We start from the raw sequence: 22,742 nt of genomic DNA on the forward strand, positions 1-22,742 counted from the left end.
CAGGCCGTTTGTCTGACAGACCTGGGAAGCAGCGGCCTGACCCAGAGCTACGGAGTTTAGGCTCCAGCTGTTGGGATATTAGTGGATTCCCTTTGGAGAGGTTTGGAGAGATGAACTGGGTCGGGGGTTCACGGTAAGTGGAGCTCTAGAGCTAGCTGTGATAATCTGCGTGTTCCTGAACGTGTTTTCCTGCAATGGTGCCTTTTTCGTAGGCCCCGGTAGAAAGCTCCCACTTGTACAAGTGGGCTTATTAAGCATCATCCACACCAGCATGAGTTTGTCTCACCATATCCGTATTCCTAAAACAAAATCAGCCCAGTTTCTCCCCATTGTCTTTCCAGGGGTTTCACCTGGGGGTCTGCTGTGCGTGAGGCTACCTGCTGCTTCTCTGAAGCACCTGAGCCCCATCCTACTGCCTAAGCTTCAGGACTTCTTTTGGGTTGATTATATACAGTGCATGAATTTGGAAAGTATCGAATAGCACAGACCTGACTGCACTTAAATGTATGGCGGTGCAGCAGTATCACATTTCCAGATTATTGATTTAAAAAGGCAGATGTAGTGAGCACTTTCTACTTGAAAAGCTATCTTAAAATATCTAAAAATTTATTTTGTATTAAGGACTTATGAAGTATAATAGGTTGATTATTTAGTTTTATATAACATATTCCTAGTGACATTAAAGTCCAGTATGTTAGAAATTGTGTAGGCCTGGAATTTCATTTGATGAAAAGCGTTGCCAGAGAATTGTTTTGATTGAAGCACAAAGCCAATGCACAATTTTGTTGTTGCAAGTAGACATACAACAGTAGTGGTATAGTTAGAATATAAAACACTTACATTTAAAAAATGTGTAAGAGGAACATGTCTTTTGTGTCCATCGGGTATTGTAAACATCATACCTGATGACCTTAGCACAAGCATTTACTATCCTAATGAATGCATTAACGTTGTACTTTAGAAATTTAATGGAATTCTTACTGTTCTCGCAGAACATTTGCACTTTGGAGAAAAGTGAAAATTCACTTACAGCCTTCAGTAGGATTTAGTTGATACATGATTCCGATGTTATGATTGAATTTGGTATTTTAACATAAATATTAAATAAGACAAACAATTTTGCAAAGAATTAAGCACTATTAAAATGCAGTTGTTGCTTTTACACTTTTGTATATGACAAACTTCTCTGGCTATGCTGAGTAATTTTTAGAGGACACAAAAGCGGTATTGTGTGGGAAATGCATTCTAGAATTGTTTTTCTTGAAATGAGGTATGGCTGCACCTGGAGGCAGTAGAGAGTAGGAAGCTGCAGAAACTGCAAATAGATAAACATGTTGCCACTCGCCAGACCAAGAATTTTACTCATATTAGGGGAAAATCTATTTTTAAACATAATCAAACATAGATACATTATAGAATAAAATGTACAATTCCTGTGAAATGTTATAAACAATGTAGTTTCAAGTAAAATTTCCTTAAAAGAATGGTCTCCTTATGGTGAAGCTCTATATTGATAATGAGAAACTGAGTGCCTCCCCTTCAGAGGGTAGGCAAGGATACACAAGATTAGTTGATCTTGGCTCTCTAATAGCTAAAGGGCAGCAGTGCTTTTGTTAATGACTATCAGATTCGAGTTACTATATGGTAGGGTTTTTAATCCTTATCTGAGTCCATCTGCAGTACTCATTTACTCTCCATTATTACTAAGGGTGTTTTTTGGTTGACAGTTTTGTAAACTGTTCAAAACTTAAAACACAGATGTGCAGATTGACAAGAGAGCAATTACAAAGCTCCTTCAGAACAATTCCAAAGCACTCAACATTAATTAAACAATTACGTGTTCATGTGTGTGTGTGCGCATGTGCCTATTTAGCACATTGTTAAGTTTAACAAGATTCAGAGAAGAAAAAATAATTCTGGTTCCGCAAAAAGAACCTTAGAATAAAACGTCGAGATTAGAATTAAGTAAACAGTATTATAATAATACTTAAATATGCAACAAGCCCTACTACTTTTTGTACATTAGCTCATTTTTTTCTTAACAAGAATCTTTAAAGGCAGATACAATGTTAACCTAATTTTACTAATAGGAAGCTAAAGCAGTTAGTTAACATGGAGTGACTTGCCGATGGTCTCCCAAATAGTAAATAGCAGTCCAGTATGCTTAGTATGTTCACGACAGGGCCATAATTTGTATGTCTTGCTGCTGGTGGCTCTGAACCATCAGGTGGCATGGAATGGGGACTGTCATGAATGCACCACTGGTGATTCAAGCCAGCATAAACATGTTAAACACTGTGCTATGCCATATAAAAGATGAATATTGTAAAAGTGGCACAAATAAAGGGCTGTGAAAATTTGGCCAAGAAACATTGTTATATTAAGCCTGGAAGTGTTCAGCATTGCACCGAACAAATACTGTAGAAGCAATCAAATAGATTTGAAAGGTGAAAAAAAAGGTGAAATAAATGATCAGGCCAATTTTTTTAGCAAGACTTCTTACAAGAAATGGAATAGGGAAGGTACAATATGAAGAATTTGAAAGGATTATTTGAAGACAGTTAAACAATAAGTGGTTCTGTACATTTTTTGTCAACTGAATGAGTTAAGCAGGCTATAACAAGTTATGTTTTGGTGGTAGCAACCTGATTCCCTATGCTCACTTGAATCAGTGTTCTTGTTTTACATTATAGAAATGTGATGTCTTAACTGCAGAGTCATTTGATAGGAACATCTTCATAATTTTACAGTTGCAGAAGTCTTCACACAGATAAATTTGGCATTTGACTTGTAGCTGCTCTATAGAGATTCTGTTAATCACACATAAAATGTTGTCTTATGATGGGAATACCTAATAGCTTGGAGAAAAAGCTTCACTTACTTTAAAAAAATTACGAGATTAGCTTTAAAGCTGTAGTTTTGGGACATTTTTGAAAGACACAACAAATTTTCCTTTCGCAGTAGTCTCAGTAAGGGTAAAGGAGATTTGGTTGAAGCAGAAACTTATTTACTTCCACATGGCAGTGTTTCCCAAGACTATCACCAGAACTTGATGTCAGGTTTTTCAACTTAATGGACTGTTTTTCTCGAAAATTATTCTTCAGGTTTTTGGATATAAAAATTTTTCTTTCCCCACTTAATCCTTTCTTGACAAAATTAAAATATTATTCCAAAACAGAGTTTGAGAGGAAAGATGTAAGCACTGGCTATTTTTTTTTAAGCTTTGGAAAAGATGCTCTTATTTTCTTTGTGTATTAGTCAGTTTTCTTTATTAATCTCCAGATTCAGAGTTATGTATGAAATTGTTAAGGGGAAAAGAAAATGTAAAGATGTAACCAATTTTTGGGCCACAGAATACTATTCAGAATCACCTTGAACTATGTATATCTACAAGTACGGTATATGTATACATTGAAAGACTTTACTTTTAAATTTAGGGAGTATATTTGTATAATTGTTTTTGCAGAATGCTACCAGTGTCACCAAAAGGCATCCAGGCATTGGAGAAGTTCTGAGGCATTGAAGAAAAGGAAGGGTTATTATTTGAAGTACAGGCCTAAATGTAGTTCACCTAAACCAAAAACCCAGTGCTATGTGTTATGGTTGATAGTTGTGTCAACTTGAGAAGTTTAAAAGTTTAAGGGACTTAGCAGGAAGCCAGGATCCTTACTTTATAAATATCCTCAGCCTGTGCAGGAGGAGGGTACAGAGGTGGTGTGAGTGCTACACCTGCCTTGGGTGGGGGTAGCCTGTTTACAGTAGATATAAGGGAGGAGAAGAGGCTTGTCCTGTCATGTTTCCCGACCCCACACCACCTTGCTCTGGCTGCTTTTGCTGGCTGCTGACTTGAAGTGTTGCCTTGGTGCCATACCACCCTGCCTTGGAGCCAGCTGATTATAGGCTGAAACTTCCACAAACAGCTAGGGCAAGGATTTAGCTCAGCGGCTAAATAAGCACATGCTTGGCAAATATGAAGTAGTAAGTTTGATCCCTGGTACCAAAGAAAGAAAGAAAACCCAAAACAAAAACAGTGAGCCAAATAAACCTTTTCTTCTTCATTTTGGGTGTCACCTATTTTGTCTCAGCCACCAGAGAAAAGTAACCATGATACTATGGATCTTGGCAGTTTCTCAAAATGTTATATTCTCATGGGGGAGAAAAATAATGATGTGTCCCTAAATTTTGAAATGTTTGAGATTATAGGCCCAAAATATATGACCTTTCTTTTTTTCTTTTTTTTTTTTTTTGAGATGGCATTTCATCATGCATTTCAGGCTGGTTCTGAACTTATCACGTAGCTCAGGCTGGCCTCAAACTTATAATGGTCGTCCAGCCACAGCCTCCCGAGTGCTGGGATCACAGGCATGAACCACCACACCTTGCCCAAAATACATGATACTCAGAAACTAGGCAATGTGAATAATAACAGAATAGGATAGTTTTAAATGCAGTCTTGACTAATCAGAAGTTCAGGCTAAGAACTTCTAGGAAGACTAAGGAAGGTTCAGATGGAGAAACATCAAAGAAACACTGCATAAATAAAAAATACTGAAAATAAGAAAATATATTTAATTATTTAAAATGTGTGTTTGTGTGTGCTTGGTGGTAAGTTTGAAAGCCAGATAGAGAAGTTGAACTTTTATCTGTCATTAAGTAACCATTCAAATTCAGAAGTAATTTAAAAGCCTGGCATGGTGGTGCAGGCCTGGCATGGTGGTGCAGCCTCCGGAGTGGTGCCAGCACTCCGGAGGCTGAGGCAGAAGGATCGTTGTAAGTTTAAGACCCGCCTGGGCTACTAAATGAGGTCAAGGCCAGTGTGAACTGCATAGCAAGAACCTGTCTCAAAAAAGAAAGAAAGAAAGAAAAAGAAAGAAAGGTAACTTAATAAAATGTAAGAATTATTAGTTTGGAATGTTAGAGATCTGTAGAAGGGAATACAACTGGGAGACACTTCAAAACAGTGGTAACAGTTGGAATTCTGTTAGAAAAAAATTAATATCATTTTCATTTTCTAATATATCTATGTATTCTTCCAGCCTAATCAATACAAGTGCTAACTCATTTTTCAGGGACCACAAGTAATGAAGTTGAGATTGATTATTAAACCTCTCTATGCAGGGATAGATTCAGGTTGTGGGAAAACTATCATTATGGGAAAAGCATCTAAAAGTAGATACAGAGCCCTGGAAGGGCCACATTCAAATGAAGGGGCCAGAAGCTTAACCATAATTAGCCATACAGTAAAATGGCTTTTATTTGTATACTTTTTTCTTCATCTTTTGTGTGTGGATAATAACTAAATGTATATTCTGATTTGCCTGAGGTTTAAGCCTGAAATCCTAGGAGCATGCACAGTTTAGCATTTGTTTTGGAGTTTTTATTATTAACTAAATATAAACTACCATTAAACTACCATTAATAGTGCATTAAAATGGACCCAGATAGATTTAGTGACTTTTTAAAATCCCTTCCATGTTAGAGCCGCATGTGCAATGAAATGAGTTCTCATGTTAAGGTGGTTAATTCTGAAAGGCATGCAATGATAATCCAGCTTTCAACAATCTGTCTTAATCTTGCATAACATTTACTTTTGGCGCCCAAAATGATGATACATGCCTCTAACCCCAGCCCTTGGGAGGCTCATGCAAAAGAATCTCTGTGAATTCAAGGCTAGTTTCAACTATATAGTGAGTTTCAGGCCAGTTTGAACTACAGCAAGACCCTGTTTCAAAAAAAAAAATTATTTTGCAATTTTATTTTTGGTATTTGGATTTTACAGTGGAATATTGTGACTTTTTGATGGAGAGCCTATTTTAATTGTTTAATTTTATATTTTGTGTTAGAATGAATTTGAAGAATCCTACAGTTTAATATTGTCTAAATTTGGAGAAAAATTTACAGGAATCAGACTTATTTGTTAAATTCTATTATGTAAAAATAAGGAAGAAGTGCTGGAGTGCAGTAGCACAGTGCCTGTCTGGCAAGCACGAAGACCTGAGTTTGATTCCACTACAGAAAAACAAAAAAAGGGAGATATTCTTAAGTTGTTGGTAAACCTATGGCATGTGTGCTGTAGCAGGCTGTTTATATCACTGACAGTACCATTGCTGCTCTAAGTGGTTTAGCATGGAAAGTATTTGTGAAAATATTTGGGCTAGAGTGGAGGGGAGGGCTTATAGGGTAAAGGGTGTTTAATGGGTACAAAGTTACAGTTATACGAGAGTAAAAAATTTTGGCCTACATTTGAATAGGAAGGTGACAGTGGGTAAAGATAATGTACTGTGTATCTCAGAAAGCTAGAAGGAAGCATTTTGAGTGTTTTGAGAGGTTTCATTGTAAATTATAAATGTTTGAGGAGTTATATCTTTAACCTGACTTAAAAATATAACATTTAACATACCAAAATATCATGATAATCCATAAATACGTACAGCTCTTATGTTATGTATCAGCTTTAACAAAAACAAGATGTTTGGCAAAATTTGCTGAGCTCATTATCTGAGCCCAACATGCTGGTACTTCATTATCTGTTAAGAAAGAATTTTCTCAATTAAAAATAATGTGGTTTATGCAGAAGCCATGATTGAAGTTTTGCCTTAAATTTATTAACCAAATGCAGTTTTGAATAGGATTGCTGGCAATTTTATGAAGAAAATATAATGTATCCATATTGAAAGAAGGACTTTCGTTTTCTGAAAACAGCAACGTAGTATTAGAGAAAAATAAACCTTAATTTTTTTTTTGTCATTGGGGATTGAACTCATGACTATGTACTTGCCAGATAGGTGCTTATGCCATTAAGCTATATCACCAGCCCTTAATTGTTTATATTAATGCAAAAATAATTTTTCAGTTTATGCTCATTGCTTAGCTTTTTGATAATTGGTATAATGAATATGTGTGCTTTACTGTCCTGGAGATATACTTGCTAGATATATCTGTATAAAATTTTAATGTGTTATAATTAAATTTATTTATTTATTGTCTTTCTGAAATGGTTTTGCTGTGCAGTTCAGGCTGGCCTTGAGCTTACTTTGTAGCCTAGGGTGGCTTCGAACTCCCAGCAATCCTCTCGAGCCTCCAGAGTGCTGGGATTGCAGGTGTGCACCACAACACCTGGTTCTTAAATTTATTTTTAAAAATACTTTATATAGAATATTTTAGAGATTTGACAACAAAAATCAATATTTTGATTCATAAATAAAACTTTAATGTGTATATCTGTATATATACACATACATATATAATTGTAGTAATATTATTAGCTTTCCTTTTTCTCTTAAGTATCCTATTTGGATAGTAAATGAAGAAACTCTTGATTTCTAGATATAATGAGCATTGAATTAACGTTATTTAATTTTAGATAGTGATCATATAGTTAATAATGCTAAGGTTAACCCAGATGGTTGAATGGAATTATTTGGAAGTTTACTGAGCTTTGAAATGAAGAACCTTTAAACATATGTTTGAGATATAGTCAGAGTCAATGATTGCTAGCTGTTAAAACTAATGTATTTATAGTATTGTTGCTGAAATTTATAAATATTACTATCATCATTACTATTAAAATATTTCTTTTAATAGGAACAAACTAAGGACTTACTAGTTACTTCTTAAACTTAACTGTAAATTTTGTCTCAGTTCATTTTCTACCCTTATTTCTTTAATCTTTTAAAACATTTAGAAGTCTGAGGAGGTTTTTTATGTAATATGTTTCTTCCTAAAATTGAAATCTAGCTAATTGTAAGACTGGAATGTTTGTATGGAAAACATACATTTTTTTAACTATAAAATGAATTGCTAAATTGTATTTAAGTGCTAGTTTATTAAATTTAATGGAAACATGTTTAGTGTTCTGAGACTATTTCTAAATTTTAGAAACAGTGTTAATGGAACAATGAACAAATTCATTTCTCTTCCTGGTTTAATGGCAGTATGAACAGCCTGAAATACACTTCTGTATTGGAGTGTCATTTACATTTCTAAAATCTCTTCCAATGTATGATTCCGATTATTCTGTTTATGATTATAGCCCAGAACTATGGAATAATATTTTCTATATGAAAATACTGTAACTTAGTCATGAAAACCTACTTTAATTAGGCTCTATGATCTCTAGTGTCACGTAAATATCTACTGTTGCATTTTTAAAATTCTTTTTGTAATTTATACTTCTCTAAAATCCTTCCTCATGTATTATAAAAGAAATGCATTTAAAAGACATAATATTCTAACATAAATCATTATTATTCCTAACACATCAGGTTGACCCGCTTTAGTTTTTTTTGAAAAGCAATGTAAGTACTTTTTCTGGGCTAATTACTGTCTTGAATCTTAATAAGTCCACTAGCTAGTAATGTTAGCTTTCGATGTTTTATGTTAATATTAATTTTAAGGTGGCAAAAAGCATGAAATACTGTTTTTAATTTGCTATTCATTGCTCGATTAGCTTTCTTTACATTTTACAATTGTGGTTAAGATAGTATTACAAGATCTTAACATTCTGAAACAGTTTCTTTACATATTGTTTCCTTGGAAATTAATCAGTGTACAAATAAACAAGAAGAAAACAAAAGGAGCTTGAAGAGGATGAAACCAAAGAAAGTAAAACAGAATAAAACCAATCAAAACAAACCACTATAAGTGATACAGGACTTCAAAACTATACAAAATCAACAATAGTTACCATAATGCCTCTGATTGTCTTCAAATTAGCTGTAAAAACCTTCAGACATAGTAAAAATTAAACAGAACAGAACAGAATGGTACCAATAAAAACAAAACAATGAATGCAATAAAGGACTTCAAAACAAAACAATAATAAATCCAAAATGGCTACCATAATATATTTTGCTATATTTGACATAGCTGCTCATGCCATCGGATATAACAAAATCAAACAAAACAAAAATATAAAATCCAACCCAACAAAACAGTGAAAATGATACAGGACTTCAAAACAAAATAATAGGGAATAGTAGCTACCACCTTCAGAAGGAGATCACCCCTAGTTGCCATACTGCATACCTTTATCCTTTGAATAGATAATCAGACTGCTGGCCCTAGACCTGCCAGGTCAGTGAAACACCAAAACACCACAAGCATCAGATTGCATTTCACCTCAACAGCTGTCATTGCAGCCTGTGTTTCTCCAGGTCAGCCAGTTGCTTATGGGGTGGAGGTTTGGCTCTTGTCTGCCAGCCATGCCCGGAAGGGGCTGGGGTCTGGCTGTCCCCTCCACCCCCACTGGTGGCAGGTCACCCATGGTGCTAGTTCCCATGGAAGGCTTCTTGCTGAATCTTTGTTCTCGCCCCCTGCAGTCCACAAATGTTCCTGAGTCAGGGGTAAGCCTGGGGTCTGGCTTCCCCCCTCCCCCAAATTTTTTTTAAAGGAAGAATTTAAGATGGATAATGTAAGGATACTGTAATGTAAGTATGATACCCATAATGCTTAATTTGTACATAGTTTCATCAACTCCTTTATAGTACCTCATTCACAGGTGTTTCTTCGACAGCCTTACTGTGTTTATGTCTTTTTTTTTCTTATTTAATCAGCATTTCTTTTTAAATCTTATTAGAAAGAATAGCAAGGGTTAGGAACTCCTGATGAATTTCTTGTAGCTACCATGGTTTTCCTCTCTTGTTTCCTGTTTTTTTTTTTTCTTTCTCCTCCCTTCCTCCTTTCCCTCCCTTAATTCCTTTACATTTCTCTCCTTTTTTCTTATCAAAGAATAATGTAATGAATATCTTTATTCTTTCAGTGTTCCATGAATAACAAGTATGAATGAACAAGTATGGCCTGTTGATTTTCTTTTAAATATGTAGGTATAATGGCAGTTCATTCAAGCTTTCATTGAATGAGGTGGTTGCAATGTATTTCTTTAACAATCTATATTCTAGATTAACATAGTAATTATTGTTAAAAAGATGAATGTCAGTCAGTGATACAGCTCAGCAGCATAAGCACCAGCCTGGCAAGCACAAGATCCTGAGTTCCATTCCCAGTACCAGGGGGAAAAAAAAAAGATGAACCTTATTTTCACCCTCTGTTTCACCTCTGAGTCTCCAGTAATTCACATTTTAAGACAAAAATTAGAGTGACACTGATAAAAGTTATTTTTAAAAGCATATATAAATATCATGAATAAATTAACATTTAAATGGAATTTTAACTATATTGAAAGTTGTGAATAAAAAAAATATAGTAGGAAAAATTCCCCTATTGTAGAGGACAGTGCTGTAGAATCTGTAAGTGTCCTAGATAATGGAATACCGACCTGGACAAAATTGATTTATGTATACATGGAGAACATTTAGACTTCCACTTGTTCCCAATTGTACTGAATGTGGAACTAATAATTATGCAGTAAGAAATAATAGAGAATAAATTCATCTCTAAAATGTGACCTAGCACATAATAAAGTAAGTCAATATAATTTCCTTACATCTTCATTTTTTAAGTTGAAATGGCCACAGTGTATTTATGATGCACTATAGATCAGAAGATGAAGGATCAATAAATGCAAAGTGAACAACTAAGACATAGCTAATAGTACATTAAATGAGAAATTTAGTTGAAGGAGTCAAAATATTCAGTGTCATTCATGATATATATGAAAATCATTGGTAATAATGAACATCTTTATATATTCTCAGTTGACATACTAGAAGGGCAGTATAAAGTAGTTTGATTAAAAGTTTCCAAATAAGACTTTATGGATTTGAGTCTTGCTAGTGTCACTTATTAGCACTGTGACCGTGGACAGAATACTTAATGTCTTGTCCATAAATTGGATTCAGAAATAGAATTGCTGTGAAGATTTAATGAGTTTATATATGTACAGTGTCTGAAGTAATTAGAACAGTGCTAGATAATGTAGTGCTCCTCAGCAGTTATTTTGACATTGTGTAATGTCATACAATTAAGATACATTTTATCATTTTATGATTCTTATATACTGAGTTTGATACTATTTTCATATCTGAAAGATAAGTAGAATGTTTTATAACACTCCGTTTTTTTGGTAATTTATATTTTAAAGAGAATAAAACCAAGCACAATGAAACAGAATAAAACTAAATCAAAACAAAACTCTGACACAGGATTTCAAAACAAGATAATAGGAAATCAACAATGGTTTCCATAATGCCTCTTCAAGATAGCTGTCCATACCTTCAGACATATTAAAGTCAAGCAAAACAGAATAGAATAGAACCAATAAAACAATGTGGAGTTCAAAACAAGATAATAGTAAACCCCAAATGGCTGCCATACTAAATATTGTTATATTTGAAATAGCTGCCCATGCCATCAGATATAAAATCAAGCAAGACAAAACAGAATAAAATTCAACCAAATAAAACAGTGAAAATGATACAGGACTTCAAAACAAGATAAGAAGCTGACAATGACTGTCACCTTCAGAAGGAGATTCCCCCCTAGATGCCACACTGTGTACCATTATCCTCTGCATAGATGATCAGACCACTTGGCTTTAGACCTGCAAAGTCAGTGAAAAACTAAACACTCTGAGCATTAAGTTGTGTTTTACCTCAATAGCTATCCTCTCAGCCTGTGTTTCTCCAGATTAGGCGATTGCTTACACAAGGGTGGGGTGGAACACATTGCCTCTTCTTGTCTCCCTGTCCGTGCTGGAAGCGGCTGGTGTCTAATTCTCCTTCCTGAGGTTTGTGCTTGGTGCCAACTCAGGAGGTGCTTGACTTCTTGTTGGCTTCTTCCTCCCCCACAAATGGCACTGACTCCCAGTGGCCTGTGCATAGCACAGTAGCACTCCCTGATTATTGATTGAATGGGCATTTTATAAGTGTTAAATACTGCACTGTTATTTTGACACAAGGGTCATCCATAATGACTAGTTTTTTTTTTTTTTTAAGAAGGTACTGTGTTCTAAATATTTATGTCTTTCTCCTCCATTCATATGTTGGAATACCAACAGGAGTGATGGTTTTGGAGGTGGAACCTTTGGAGGTGATTAGATCATAACAGCAGAAACCTTCATGATTGAGATTAGTACCCTTGGAAATAGCCCAGGGAGAGTGTTCATCTTTTTACCATGTGAAGATACAAAGAGAATACATTGTGAAGGCATGTTCTATGAACCAGAAAATGGATCCTCTACAGACACCTGATTTTGTTAGCCCCTTAATGATGGTTTTCACAGCCTCCAGAACTGTGGGTAATTCATTTCTGTTGCTTGTCAATATGTGGACAGAAAGCTGTGATACCTTTTCTTACTAATCATGAAGGTCAAGCTTCATATTTCCTTAGATTCTGAATAGATTGTTATCCGCTCTTTATTCCCTTTTGGTTCCAGTAGACTTTTGAAATACAAAGAAAATGAAAGTGTTGTCCAAGAATATTGCTATCAGTTGAGACCATCTCAGTGATATATGCTTTTCAATGCACTAATTTCTCTTTATCTTAGTTTTATAATTCAGACTTTTGTGCTAAATTATTCATGTTAAGTAGATTTTTGATTTTCTAAAATAAGTGGGATTAAGGCCCTTATAAAAGAGAAAGCTAGCTTACCTCTTTTAGCATGTGAAGATACAATAAGCATCATCATCTGCGAACCAGAAGATGGGCCCTGGCCAGGCATCACATCTTCTAATAGGTTAATCTTAGACTTTCCAGCTTCCTAAGAACATTTTCAGTTTCTTCTCAGGAAGTAATACAGGTTTAGATTTTAATTTTAAGTCTTCAACTAAAATGGAGTCATCTTAGAAACCAAATCTGTAATTTTTGTGTCTTGTCTTTGCTTCTTTTTAGGACCAGGGTTCTGATCAAGCAGGAAAAAAGAAGGCAAAAGGTAAAGAAAATTTTTTGTGCTGGTTTTTTTTTTTTATTTAAAGAAAGAAAAAAAACAGTAAAAGGGTACAAGTAATACAGAATTTCAAAAAAACAGTAAAAAAATCACTAGTTAATAGATTACTTTTTGTCATCTTAGAAATGTGCTAGCCTTATCCAAATGTTGTTTTTCTGAAATATTTTTCCATCATTAATAAATTCACCTAAGTGAAACTGAAATATTTTCTCCCAACCATTTTTGCTCAGGATAACTTCAAAATAATCGTTGACTTTTTCAATCTTTTTAGTTCTAAAGTGTATCATAAATCTGACCCTATGTCACTACCCATAGTGTTAACACTGTAATTCAAATCCTCTTTACATTAGAGTACTTTCATGGCAGTGTGGTCTAAGTTCTACTTCATTTATTGTTACTACATTGACTATATTACATAGCAGATTTGAGCATGCATATACTTATGACAGAAGTATGTGTCTAAGAAAAACTCGCATATATGTACTTGGAGACATGTACAAGACTGGGTCACTGTTATTTCCAAATAGTAAAAAGAGGAGAAAGACATGCACTGAGAAGTAAGAAGAATGGAAGGATACAAACAACTGTATTGTTCGTTGGCCATAGCTTTGTTAAATTTTGACATACCCGAATAATGGTATAGCAGTGCAAATGTGTCAGCTATGTGTAATTGGTGTAGATCAATCTCAAGTACGTAATATTAAGCAAAAGAAGCAACTCATAGAAGAATCCATGCAGTAATATTCCTTTTAGAAAAACAGGAAGATAAACAAGAAACCAAAACCCAGTATATCAATATGACTAAAAGTAGTAAAATGTAAAGAAAACCAAGTGACAGTTATGATATTTGGCCTCTCTAGATCATCTTTCTTTCCAACTTTCACTTCCAATATACATCTCAACCTGCAGCCCCATATAGTTCTTGATCTGGTCTATAATGAACTTTATGTTGCTGAATTGAAAGAATACCTTTCAGTCCAGCATTTTACTTTTTTTGAATTTTGTTTATTTATTTTTTGTATTTTGAGACAGGGTCTCATTATGCAGGTGAGGCTGGCCGTGGGCTATTTTGTAGCCCAGATTGGTCTCGAATTTGCAACAATCCTCTAGCCTTATCCTCCCAAGTGCTGGAATTAAGGTGTGTGCCATCACACTTGGCCAGCCCAGCATTTTAATATATCATCACAACACAGTCTACTATTGCACCTTTCATGTCGAAATACGTTCCTTCCATATTTTCTTTGACACCTTCTCTAGTTTTTGTTTCTTTGATTGTTTATATTTTCAAATTGTTTTCTTAATTGTTTCTACCAAGTGAAACTTGACAGAAAAATTGAGCCTAGTTTTGTCACATGCCTTTTGTCCTATGAACACAGATTCGAGCTGAGCATGATTTTTTGCAATGAAGGGATACTCTTTTGCAGTGTGTCCTTGTTCCTGGAACCGTCTACTTCTACCCTCTTTGGCTAACTCTGACTTATCCCTATCTTAGAATCACTTCCTAAGAAACTTTCCTTGTCTTCCTGTCTTCCCCCTACTCATTCTTTCCCAGAACCATAATTTACATACCCTTTCTAAGGGTTTTGTACCCTCTCTTATTACACTCAGTTATAATTGTGTTGTCTTACGATTTCGTCCATCATAAAATACAGTATTTTAAGAAGTAACATCTTAATTCCAAAATACCATCAACTAAAGATCTAACATTGACTTAGTGATCCTAAAATCCTAAAGGTTATTTCATTGCTGAACCAGTGTGATCTTTTAAAGACATTTTAGTCGAATTTAGGGTTGTAAACCACATGAAATATGACTGTATGTTTCTATGATTTATTTTGTTCAATAGAACATTTGCTTGTTTGGTTGATACCTAGAAGATCTCTCTTAGTTTTACAAGTGTTTTAATGATTTTAGAAGTTGATTGTAATTGACAATATTCCAAGATATTAATGTGAAAAACCCTTAACCTTTTAAAAATATAATAATGTGACCGCTTTCAAATGTAACTATTTGCATTAAAGTTTTTGCCAGCCTAGAATTTTCTTACTTTTGACAGTTCACATTTATAAACCAGCTTAGGGAGTTGTATTATGAATTATTTAGTGAAAGAGAACATTTTAAAAAGAATTTATTACCGTATCTAATACTTAAAAATTGCTCAAAGATAAATATTAAATAAATGCTTTTGAACTTGATAGATTAAGGATTTAATTAGAAAAAAGATAACAAAGATACGGAAGAATAATTATAGTTCCAACAGCCAGGAAAATAAAAACTGCATGAAGCATGATAATTATTTGCAAGTGAGTTTTAAAAACACCAGTGAACATCAGGAGTCACAAAGGGATAGCAAGGAGGTAAGTGTTTTTAGATTAGTACTTGCAGACCTGTTTTTTCTTCTCACTTCAGTTGACGTTTAGTGGCACTTAGCTGTATCTTTTTAAGGCTTTTCATGTTTGCAGGGTAGCATACTCTGTAGAAAAACAAGTTTTTTGTCACATTACCAGTCTCATTAATGTTTTTTCCATGTACAGATAATTTCTAAATTTTTGATATCTGGAAATCCCTTTTTAAGTTTCTAGTTTAAAAGTTATAATAACAAAAGAAAGATTAGAAAACTTACAATCTTTAGGTAAGCTTGAAGTTTCATATAATTGACTTTATGTGTAAGCATATAAAGATGATATCACAAAATATAAAAATATTAGTGGTTTAATAGCATTAGTGCTTTTTATGTATGATTTTATCTTAAACCACCTATCTGGTACATTAAACTTTTTTTATGTACTTTAGGAATACTTTGAAAGGAATAAGTTAAAATCAAAAATGAAATTACTGGGAGTTTTGTCTCCTGTCAAAAATTCCACAGTCAGTTTAGACCTTCTCAACCTGCATATAGTAAATCAGATATCTTGTAAGAAGAAAACACCTGGTAAGTCTTTCCAGTACCATTTTGTTTTGACATTGATGTGTTTATAACAACATTTAACTTTCTGTTTAGTTTGGATTTTAGAATTCAAAGCATGTAGAAAATTTATTTTAAAACTTGGTTTGTTCTTCAATTAGAACCTTAATATTTACTTATAATTTGTTGTTTAGTCCATTTGTCTTTGTTTTCAGATTATATATGTGTTCTACAAAATTTATTTATTAGATCTTAATTTACCATGCTGTAGCATCAGTTATTGTATCACTCTTTCTAGGCAGAAAGTTACAAATGTATTTACTCATATATATATTTGCTCTTCAAGTAAAAGGAAAGATGATGATATAATGGGCCTCAGAGACAACTTGAATTAGGGAGTTCAGTGCTACTAAGTTTTTTTTCCCTGTAAGCTATTAGCTTGCTTCTTTTAGATTTATCAGTGAGATTCAAACTATGCCCTTAAGAAATTAATACTGCTAACTTCTCCTAGTTTTGCAACTAGAGAAAGAGTTATTTCTTTGTTTCCAAATTTTTAATTCTACTAATGTCTAAGGCCCTAGTAGTGGAACTATTTAATTTAAAACCTGAGGGTTAGGTTTATCATTCATCAAATGACTACCCCTAAGCCAGTTGTTTTGCCCAGAAAGAGAATGTTTTAAAGGAAGATAGAAAGTCTGCATTAGGGCCGGGGATACAGCTCAACAGCACAGTGCTTGTCTTGCAGGCCCAAAGTTCTGAGTTCGATTCCCAGTACCAAAAAAAAAGAAAAAGAAAAAGCCTGCATTAGAAATATATTATGGTAATGAGTATTAAGAAACATTTTTCAGAAAAGATGAATAGGTAAAAGTATTGAACAGACAAAACTATGTCTTCTATAAAGAGAAACAAGTCTCCACTGTTTATAGTTTAAAGTCTAATGAAGGAGATAAAAAGTAGTCAAGAATAATAAAGTACGCAAAGTGCTGTAATAGCGAAAGTATATAGCATGCTGAAAATATATGGCAGAACATCCTGCAACAGAAGGATTAACTAGGACTGAATTAGTAGGGCCCAATTCTTGAAGAGTGTGTAAGATTAAGAAATATTTTTAAATTATGTAATAGTTAATACTGTAATGACTTTTTCTAGCAGATCTAGAAAGTGTTTAGTAAAATTTCTTTGATTCATATTTACTTAATAAATGTGATATATCAAACAGTGCTTTAAAATTTTTATCTTTGAATTATAGTTTAACATTTTTTCACTGTAGAAGCTGTAAAGAAACCAGTTCATGTGAATATGAATAGAGACATAAAAATGCCTCTAAGACAGTATGAGTTAGAGCTTCCAGTGTCACCTCCTCGTTTGCCTTCTAAACTCTGCCTCGATGATACAGAGAACAAGTGAGTTTTAGCTGATGTTTTATTACTAGATGTTTCATTATTTGTTGATACTTTTATTTACTGTGAAATATGCAAGATGCTTACCTTCTTGCTCCAGTTTTTATTTACCTAATGGTATTATAAAACTATTAGGACTTTTATTAAATGGCTTACATATTTTGTACAAATTTTTATCATAAAAATGTTTAATTCTCATAAAACTCAGTAATGTTATGACCTTAGAATGATTTACTTACAGTTTTGTAGAAATTTGCTTATGTAGGACATTGTTTTAAATACATAAAAATATTATTGCTTTTTATATTTTTCACCTTAAAATGTTCTTTTCTGTAGTACTCACTGTCAAAAACTAGGTAACAAGGAAGGATGTGGCCCAGTTCAGGTAAGACTTTAAAACATTTTTTTCGTAAGATATTTTAACAATTGTGACATTCCACTAAATAAATTTTTGAATTTTGGGGAAAATTATCCTTTAAAAATTTATGCTCTTTTAAATGATTATTAAAAAGCTTTCCAGTGTAGAAAACCCATATTTTAAGGATATTTTAATCGATAGCTTGTGAGAATCCTTTCAGGATATTGGAAATGTGACTTGGCCTAAATGTATGTAACATTGATTCTGCTTGTTAGTGAAGAGTTGCAAAAGACAATTCACTTAGGGTATTTTTTTTTAAATTCACATGTTTATTGAACAATTTATTTCTTCAACATTATTTTATATCAAATTATGCTATTTGGTCCTCACCTTTATCTCAAGATGATTTTTCTTCAAAATGTAACAAGTATTTCTTAGTAAGCAAAATTTAACTAACTTGAAATGTGTATTGTTATGAAAGCTTGAAATTTTGTTTAATTCCATATTATTAGTGCTTCTTTTTTCCCTTTATTTGCCAGAATGGTAATAGCAGTGACACTGAAATAATCCTTTGAGAATCCCATACCTTGATAGGTAGATTAATGATACTTGGATTTCCTGTCATCAGAGAGGAGCAGACAGGAATGAAACTTGGGGGTAGACAGGAGCAGAAGGTAGGAAGACAGAGGGAAAGTAGTTACTGAGTAACAACTTAGTTGATGACCACTTTCATTTAGTGAATCCTGTCACAGACTTGCCTTTCCTTAGGACTTTTTCTTCTGTAACCTCTGCCTTTGTCACTTACTTTAGTTTTATTATTTTTTAAATTAAGTTTATTGGTACGTTTAGGTATACCTAGTGATCATATTCATCAGAGGAAATTTGTACCTGTGTGTGATATATATTTATTCTTTTTTTTTCCTGTTCCCTTACTCTCCATTCAACTCTTCCCTTCTTTATTTATAAAACTTTTCCTTTTTTTTTCTTTCCTTTTTAGTTTGTATTTTTCTAAGTGGTTTTATGTTTTTTTCCTATAGTCATCAAAAATTAAGGACTCATATAGTATGTTTGAACCTCATTTCATCAGAACAAAGAACTGCAGTTTTGCTCCACCAATCTTTTCAACAGAATTATCTTCTGATAGACATATTCCAAAACAAAATTTCACTCCCACAGTAGTGCCTAGTCCTCTGAAGGTTGCATTTGAAAAAAAACAAAATGACCAGGTATGTTTGAATTACTAGTTTTTAACATTTTTACATCAGTGTATTTGTATAATACATTTTTCTCTTTTTATGGATTTAAAATTCATAGATTGCCAATTGATATAACTATAACCAAGGTAGATAAATTAAGAACATAATTCATCTTTGGTCAAAAGATTTTCTGTACTGCAGAAGTTTATGAATCCAAAAATGAGAATGTTTTGTAAAAACCTTAGAAATTATAATTCTTTTAGAAAATTGTTAATAGAAAGTTGAAAATAGTTCAGTGTGCTGTATATTAGTTATGTTTCTAATCACTATAAATGACTGATGATATCATGGTGACTCAATATACATACATTTTTAAAAATTTAGATTTATAGGTTTAAAAATTTTAAATTCTAAAGTATCTACTAGAATATACATAGAGCCAGGCATGCTGGCACATGCCAGTGATACCAGCACTCAGGAGACTGAGGCAGGAGGATCAACATGAGTTCGAAGCCACCTTGGCCTACGCAGTGAGTTCAAACCAGCCTGTACTACAAACGCAACCCTGTCAAATATGGAAAAGACAAAACAGAATATACATAGAAATAATCAACTACATAGATATAATTTAAAAATAAAAATATTACTTTAGTGTGTAATGATACTGGCAATGAAAAAGTTATATAAATATGTCTTGTTAAGAATTAGTGACCGGGGCTGGGGATTTAGCTCAGTGGCATAAGCACCTGCCTTGCAAGCAGGCGGTTGTGAGTTCGATCTCCGGTACCGATAAAAATGAAAAAAAAAAAAAAAAAAAGAATTAGTGTCCTTCGTGGTGGTGCATACCTGAAACCCCAGCACTTGGGAGGCTGAGACAAAAGGATCAGAGAGTTCAAGGCCAGCCTCAACTGCATAGTAAAAACCTATCTCAAAAAGATAACCAAAAAAAAAAAAATCAGACTTTAAAAATGAATTAGTTTTAATTTGTCTTATTTGTAGCATGTACAACTTTTGTGCCATATTTATCTATATTATTTATAAAAAAATCGGAAATGTGTAAAGTCATGAAATAGTACTTACATGTTAACTTTTCTTTTCTTTTTTGTCTTTTTGAGACAGGGTCTCGCTATGCAGTTCAAGCTGGCCTTGAGCTCACTTTGTAGCCCAGAATGGTTTCGCAGTGATCCTCCTGCCTCAGCCTCCAAAGTGCTGGGATTACAGGCATGAGCCACCATGCCTGGCTCACTATGTTAATATTATATGTAGTAAAATATATACTTCAATTTTATTTAAGTTTTTATCAAAGTGTGTTTTACTGTTTGTTGGAGAAAATTAGCTGTTGAGTTTCTGTGATAGGTGTTAGCCTTATTAAAGGATCCAAAAATTTTTGAATGATATAATTGAAAGACAGTCATTTACTCATTTACTTGTAAGACAAAACCTTGCATTACAGATCAAATTATGATTCATTCTTGCTGTTGTGTAGTTTGTTTTGCTGGGTGATTGCTACTGTAACAATCTCCCCTACCCTATATGTTGTATGCACTGCACATTAGTGATAAACTCTGGACAGGTAAAAAGCCTTATACCTAGTAAGACAGAAGACTGAAAAGAGTGGCTGTACCCTTCTTCAAATCAAGATGTCACATCTGAAATATGAGTGAAGTATTTAATAGCTTACTTGGAGAGATTCCTAGAGCAGTTAGAATTAAAATATTATATTCACTTTTATTTTTCCTGTCTGAAACCAGGGCTTGCTAGACAAGTACTGTTTTACCACTGAACTCCTCCCCTCTTCTCCTCCAATCTGTTAGTGTGTTCATATGTCACTTCCATATTGACTTTGTCTTTGCCACTCTGACACAGTCTCTTTCTGAGACTGAGATACAGGAGTGAGATGAAACTTAATATCAGCTGTCCCTGATTTATGTCCATTTAAAATCTTTTTCCACTAGAGACATTCAGTGTCTTTACCTTTCCTTCATTCCCTTCTCATTTTTTTCCCTGAGACGTCTCACTGTTGCTGAGCCTGGTCTCAAACATTGACATACGTGACCCTCAGCCTCAGCCTCTCCGATGTGTGTGCTGGGATTGCAATTCTGCACAACTGTGCACATTTTGACTCTGCTCTTTTTTCTGATTCTATAAATGATTGCTTTGGATTTCCCATTTCTGTGTTTCATGGGCTATAAGTGAAATATGCTATAGTTATACATTATTACTAAATTAATGTTGAGGTAGCTTATTAAGTTACGTTTATATACTGCCTTCCATATTAAAAGTGGATGTTCCTCTGGTTTCCATGGTAGTCTTCACCCAATTTGCATTGAGTGATATTCACAAAAGTAATGTAGTGGTCTAAAATTAATAAATGGAAGAATTGAGATAATTACAGCAATTTCCTTGAAACAGACTATTGTTTTCTGTCAGAAAATTTAACTCAAGATCATAGTGTTTTTTGTTTTGTTTTTGCAACCTTTTTTGAACTAAGGAAATAGTTTATTATATTTTCTCTGTTATTTTAACCATCATTCAGATATTGACAATGTTTTCATTGTTAGAAAAGTATTATATTTTTAATAGGACTAAAATTTCTTTTGGACTAAAAATACACGCTTAAATATAGGTATGGTTTACTTAAATGATATTTTTAATAAACAATTTAAATTGTATGTATGTACATTTACTATTTTGACGTTTCCTCCCATTTTTTCAGCTAAATAATGTTAACTGTTCTGATTCCTTGGTTTCCAAATTAAGTGAATGTCAAGATGGTCTCAGTTCATCATATGAAGCAGCAAAATGTGGAATATTATTTGAACAATTAAACAAGTAAGCAAGGATGGTGAGGGAAATAAACAAGTATAGCATTCTGTACTCTCAATTAATTTGATGTTACAGATCACAAACATTTGTCTTTAGACATAAACAGACCAACTAATATTTTTAAATCACTTATAAAAATCAAATGTATCATTAAGTAGTTTTTAATTTTTTACATTTCTTTTAAGACATATCAATTATACATATTAATGAGATTCATTGTGATGGTTCTGTGCATGCGTATTGTTGATCAAATCCAATCTTTCTTTTCCACTATTCCCAGCTGACACTGTTCCCATTGTCTACTAGTTAGTATTCTACTTTTCACTTTTATTAACTTTCACATGTGGGAGTCATGTGGTTCTTGTGTTACAGTGTCTGGCTTTTTTCACTTAACCTAATGTTCTTCAGTTTCTTATACTCTGCTGCAAATGACAACTTATTTTCATACATTATTATGGCTGAATAATAACTCAATGCGCATAGGTACCATATTTTCTTCATGTTTATCTTAGCCACTGTGAATAGTGTTGCAGTAAACATGGACTTGTAGGTATCTCTTTGATGTGCTGATTTCATTTCTGTTCTGGATAGCTGATCATATGGTAGATTTACACTTAGGGGTTTTTTATTTGTTTTTGAGAAACCTCAATGTAGTTCTTCATAATGGCCATAGTAATAGTCAATAGACACTATTTTAACATTCTTGCTTTTAATATTTTTGATAATAACTAGAAACTGGGTTGAGATAGTATCTCATTATAGTTTTGATTTGCATTTCACTGATGGCTAATGATAGCATCTTTTCACATTTGTTGGCCATTTCTGCTTTTTCTTTTGAGAAGTGCCTGGTCAGATCATGTAAACATTATTTAATTAGGTTACTTTTTTGTCAGACTTTTAGAGTTCCTTATATATTGTGAATATTAGTAACCCTTTGTCAGATGAATAGTTTGCACATATTTTCCCATTTTTTTTGTTTGTTTCTTGTCTTCTGTTTCCTTTGCTGCACAGAAGCTTTTTAATTTGCTATAAGCCTTTTGTTAGTATATGATTATATTTCCTGTGCTTCTACGGCCTTATCCAGAAAATCATTGCTTATTGGGTTACTCTGATATTTTGGAATATTTCACCTATGTTTTCTCCTAGTAGCTTCAGAGTTTCACATCATGTTTTAAGGTCTTTGATTCATCTTAAGTTAATTTTTGTACAAAGT

General features: G+C 33.5%; 1 protein-coding gene across 1 annotated transcript in view; it reads left to right on the forward strand.

Moving 5' to 3' along the window:
• Nucleotides 1–22,742, forward strand: part of Redic1 (regulator of DNA class I crossover intermediates 1) — a 55,615-nt gene continuing 32,873 nt past the window's right edge. Inside the window, exons 1-7 of the mRNA XM_063254553.1 lie at nucleotides 1–133; nucleotides 12,790–12,829; nucleotides 15,638–15,776; nucleotides 17,020–17,152; nucleotides 17,486–17,534; nucleotides 18,545–18,733; nucleotides 21,420–21,535. Of these exons, the coding sequence (XP_063110623.1) occupies nucleotides 111–133; nucleotides 12,790–12,829; nucleotides 15,638–15,776; nucleotides 17,020–17,152; nucleotides 17,486–17,534; nucleotides 18,545–18,733; nucleotides 21,420–21,535 (689 nt within the window). The 5' untranslated portion in view covers nucleotides 1–110. The remainder of the gene's footprint in view (nucleotides 134–12,789; nucleotides 12,830–15,637; nucleotides 15,777–17,019; nucleotides 17,153–17,485; nucleotides 17,535–18,544; nucleotides 18,734–21,419; nucleotides 21,536–22,742) is intronic.

Source organism: Cavia porcellus, unplaced genomic scaffold (assembly GCF_034190915.1).
Source record: "Cavia porcellus strain 051 isolate PalLab524CR breed Dunkin Hartley unplaced genomic scaffold, mCavPor4.1 scaffold_8, whole genome shotgun sequence".
Classification (NCBI taxonomy): domain Eukaryota; kingdom Metazoa; phylum Chordata; class Mammalia; order Rodentia; family Caviidae; genus Cavia; species Cavia porcellus.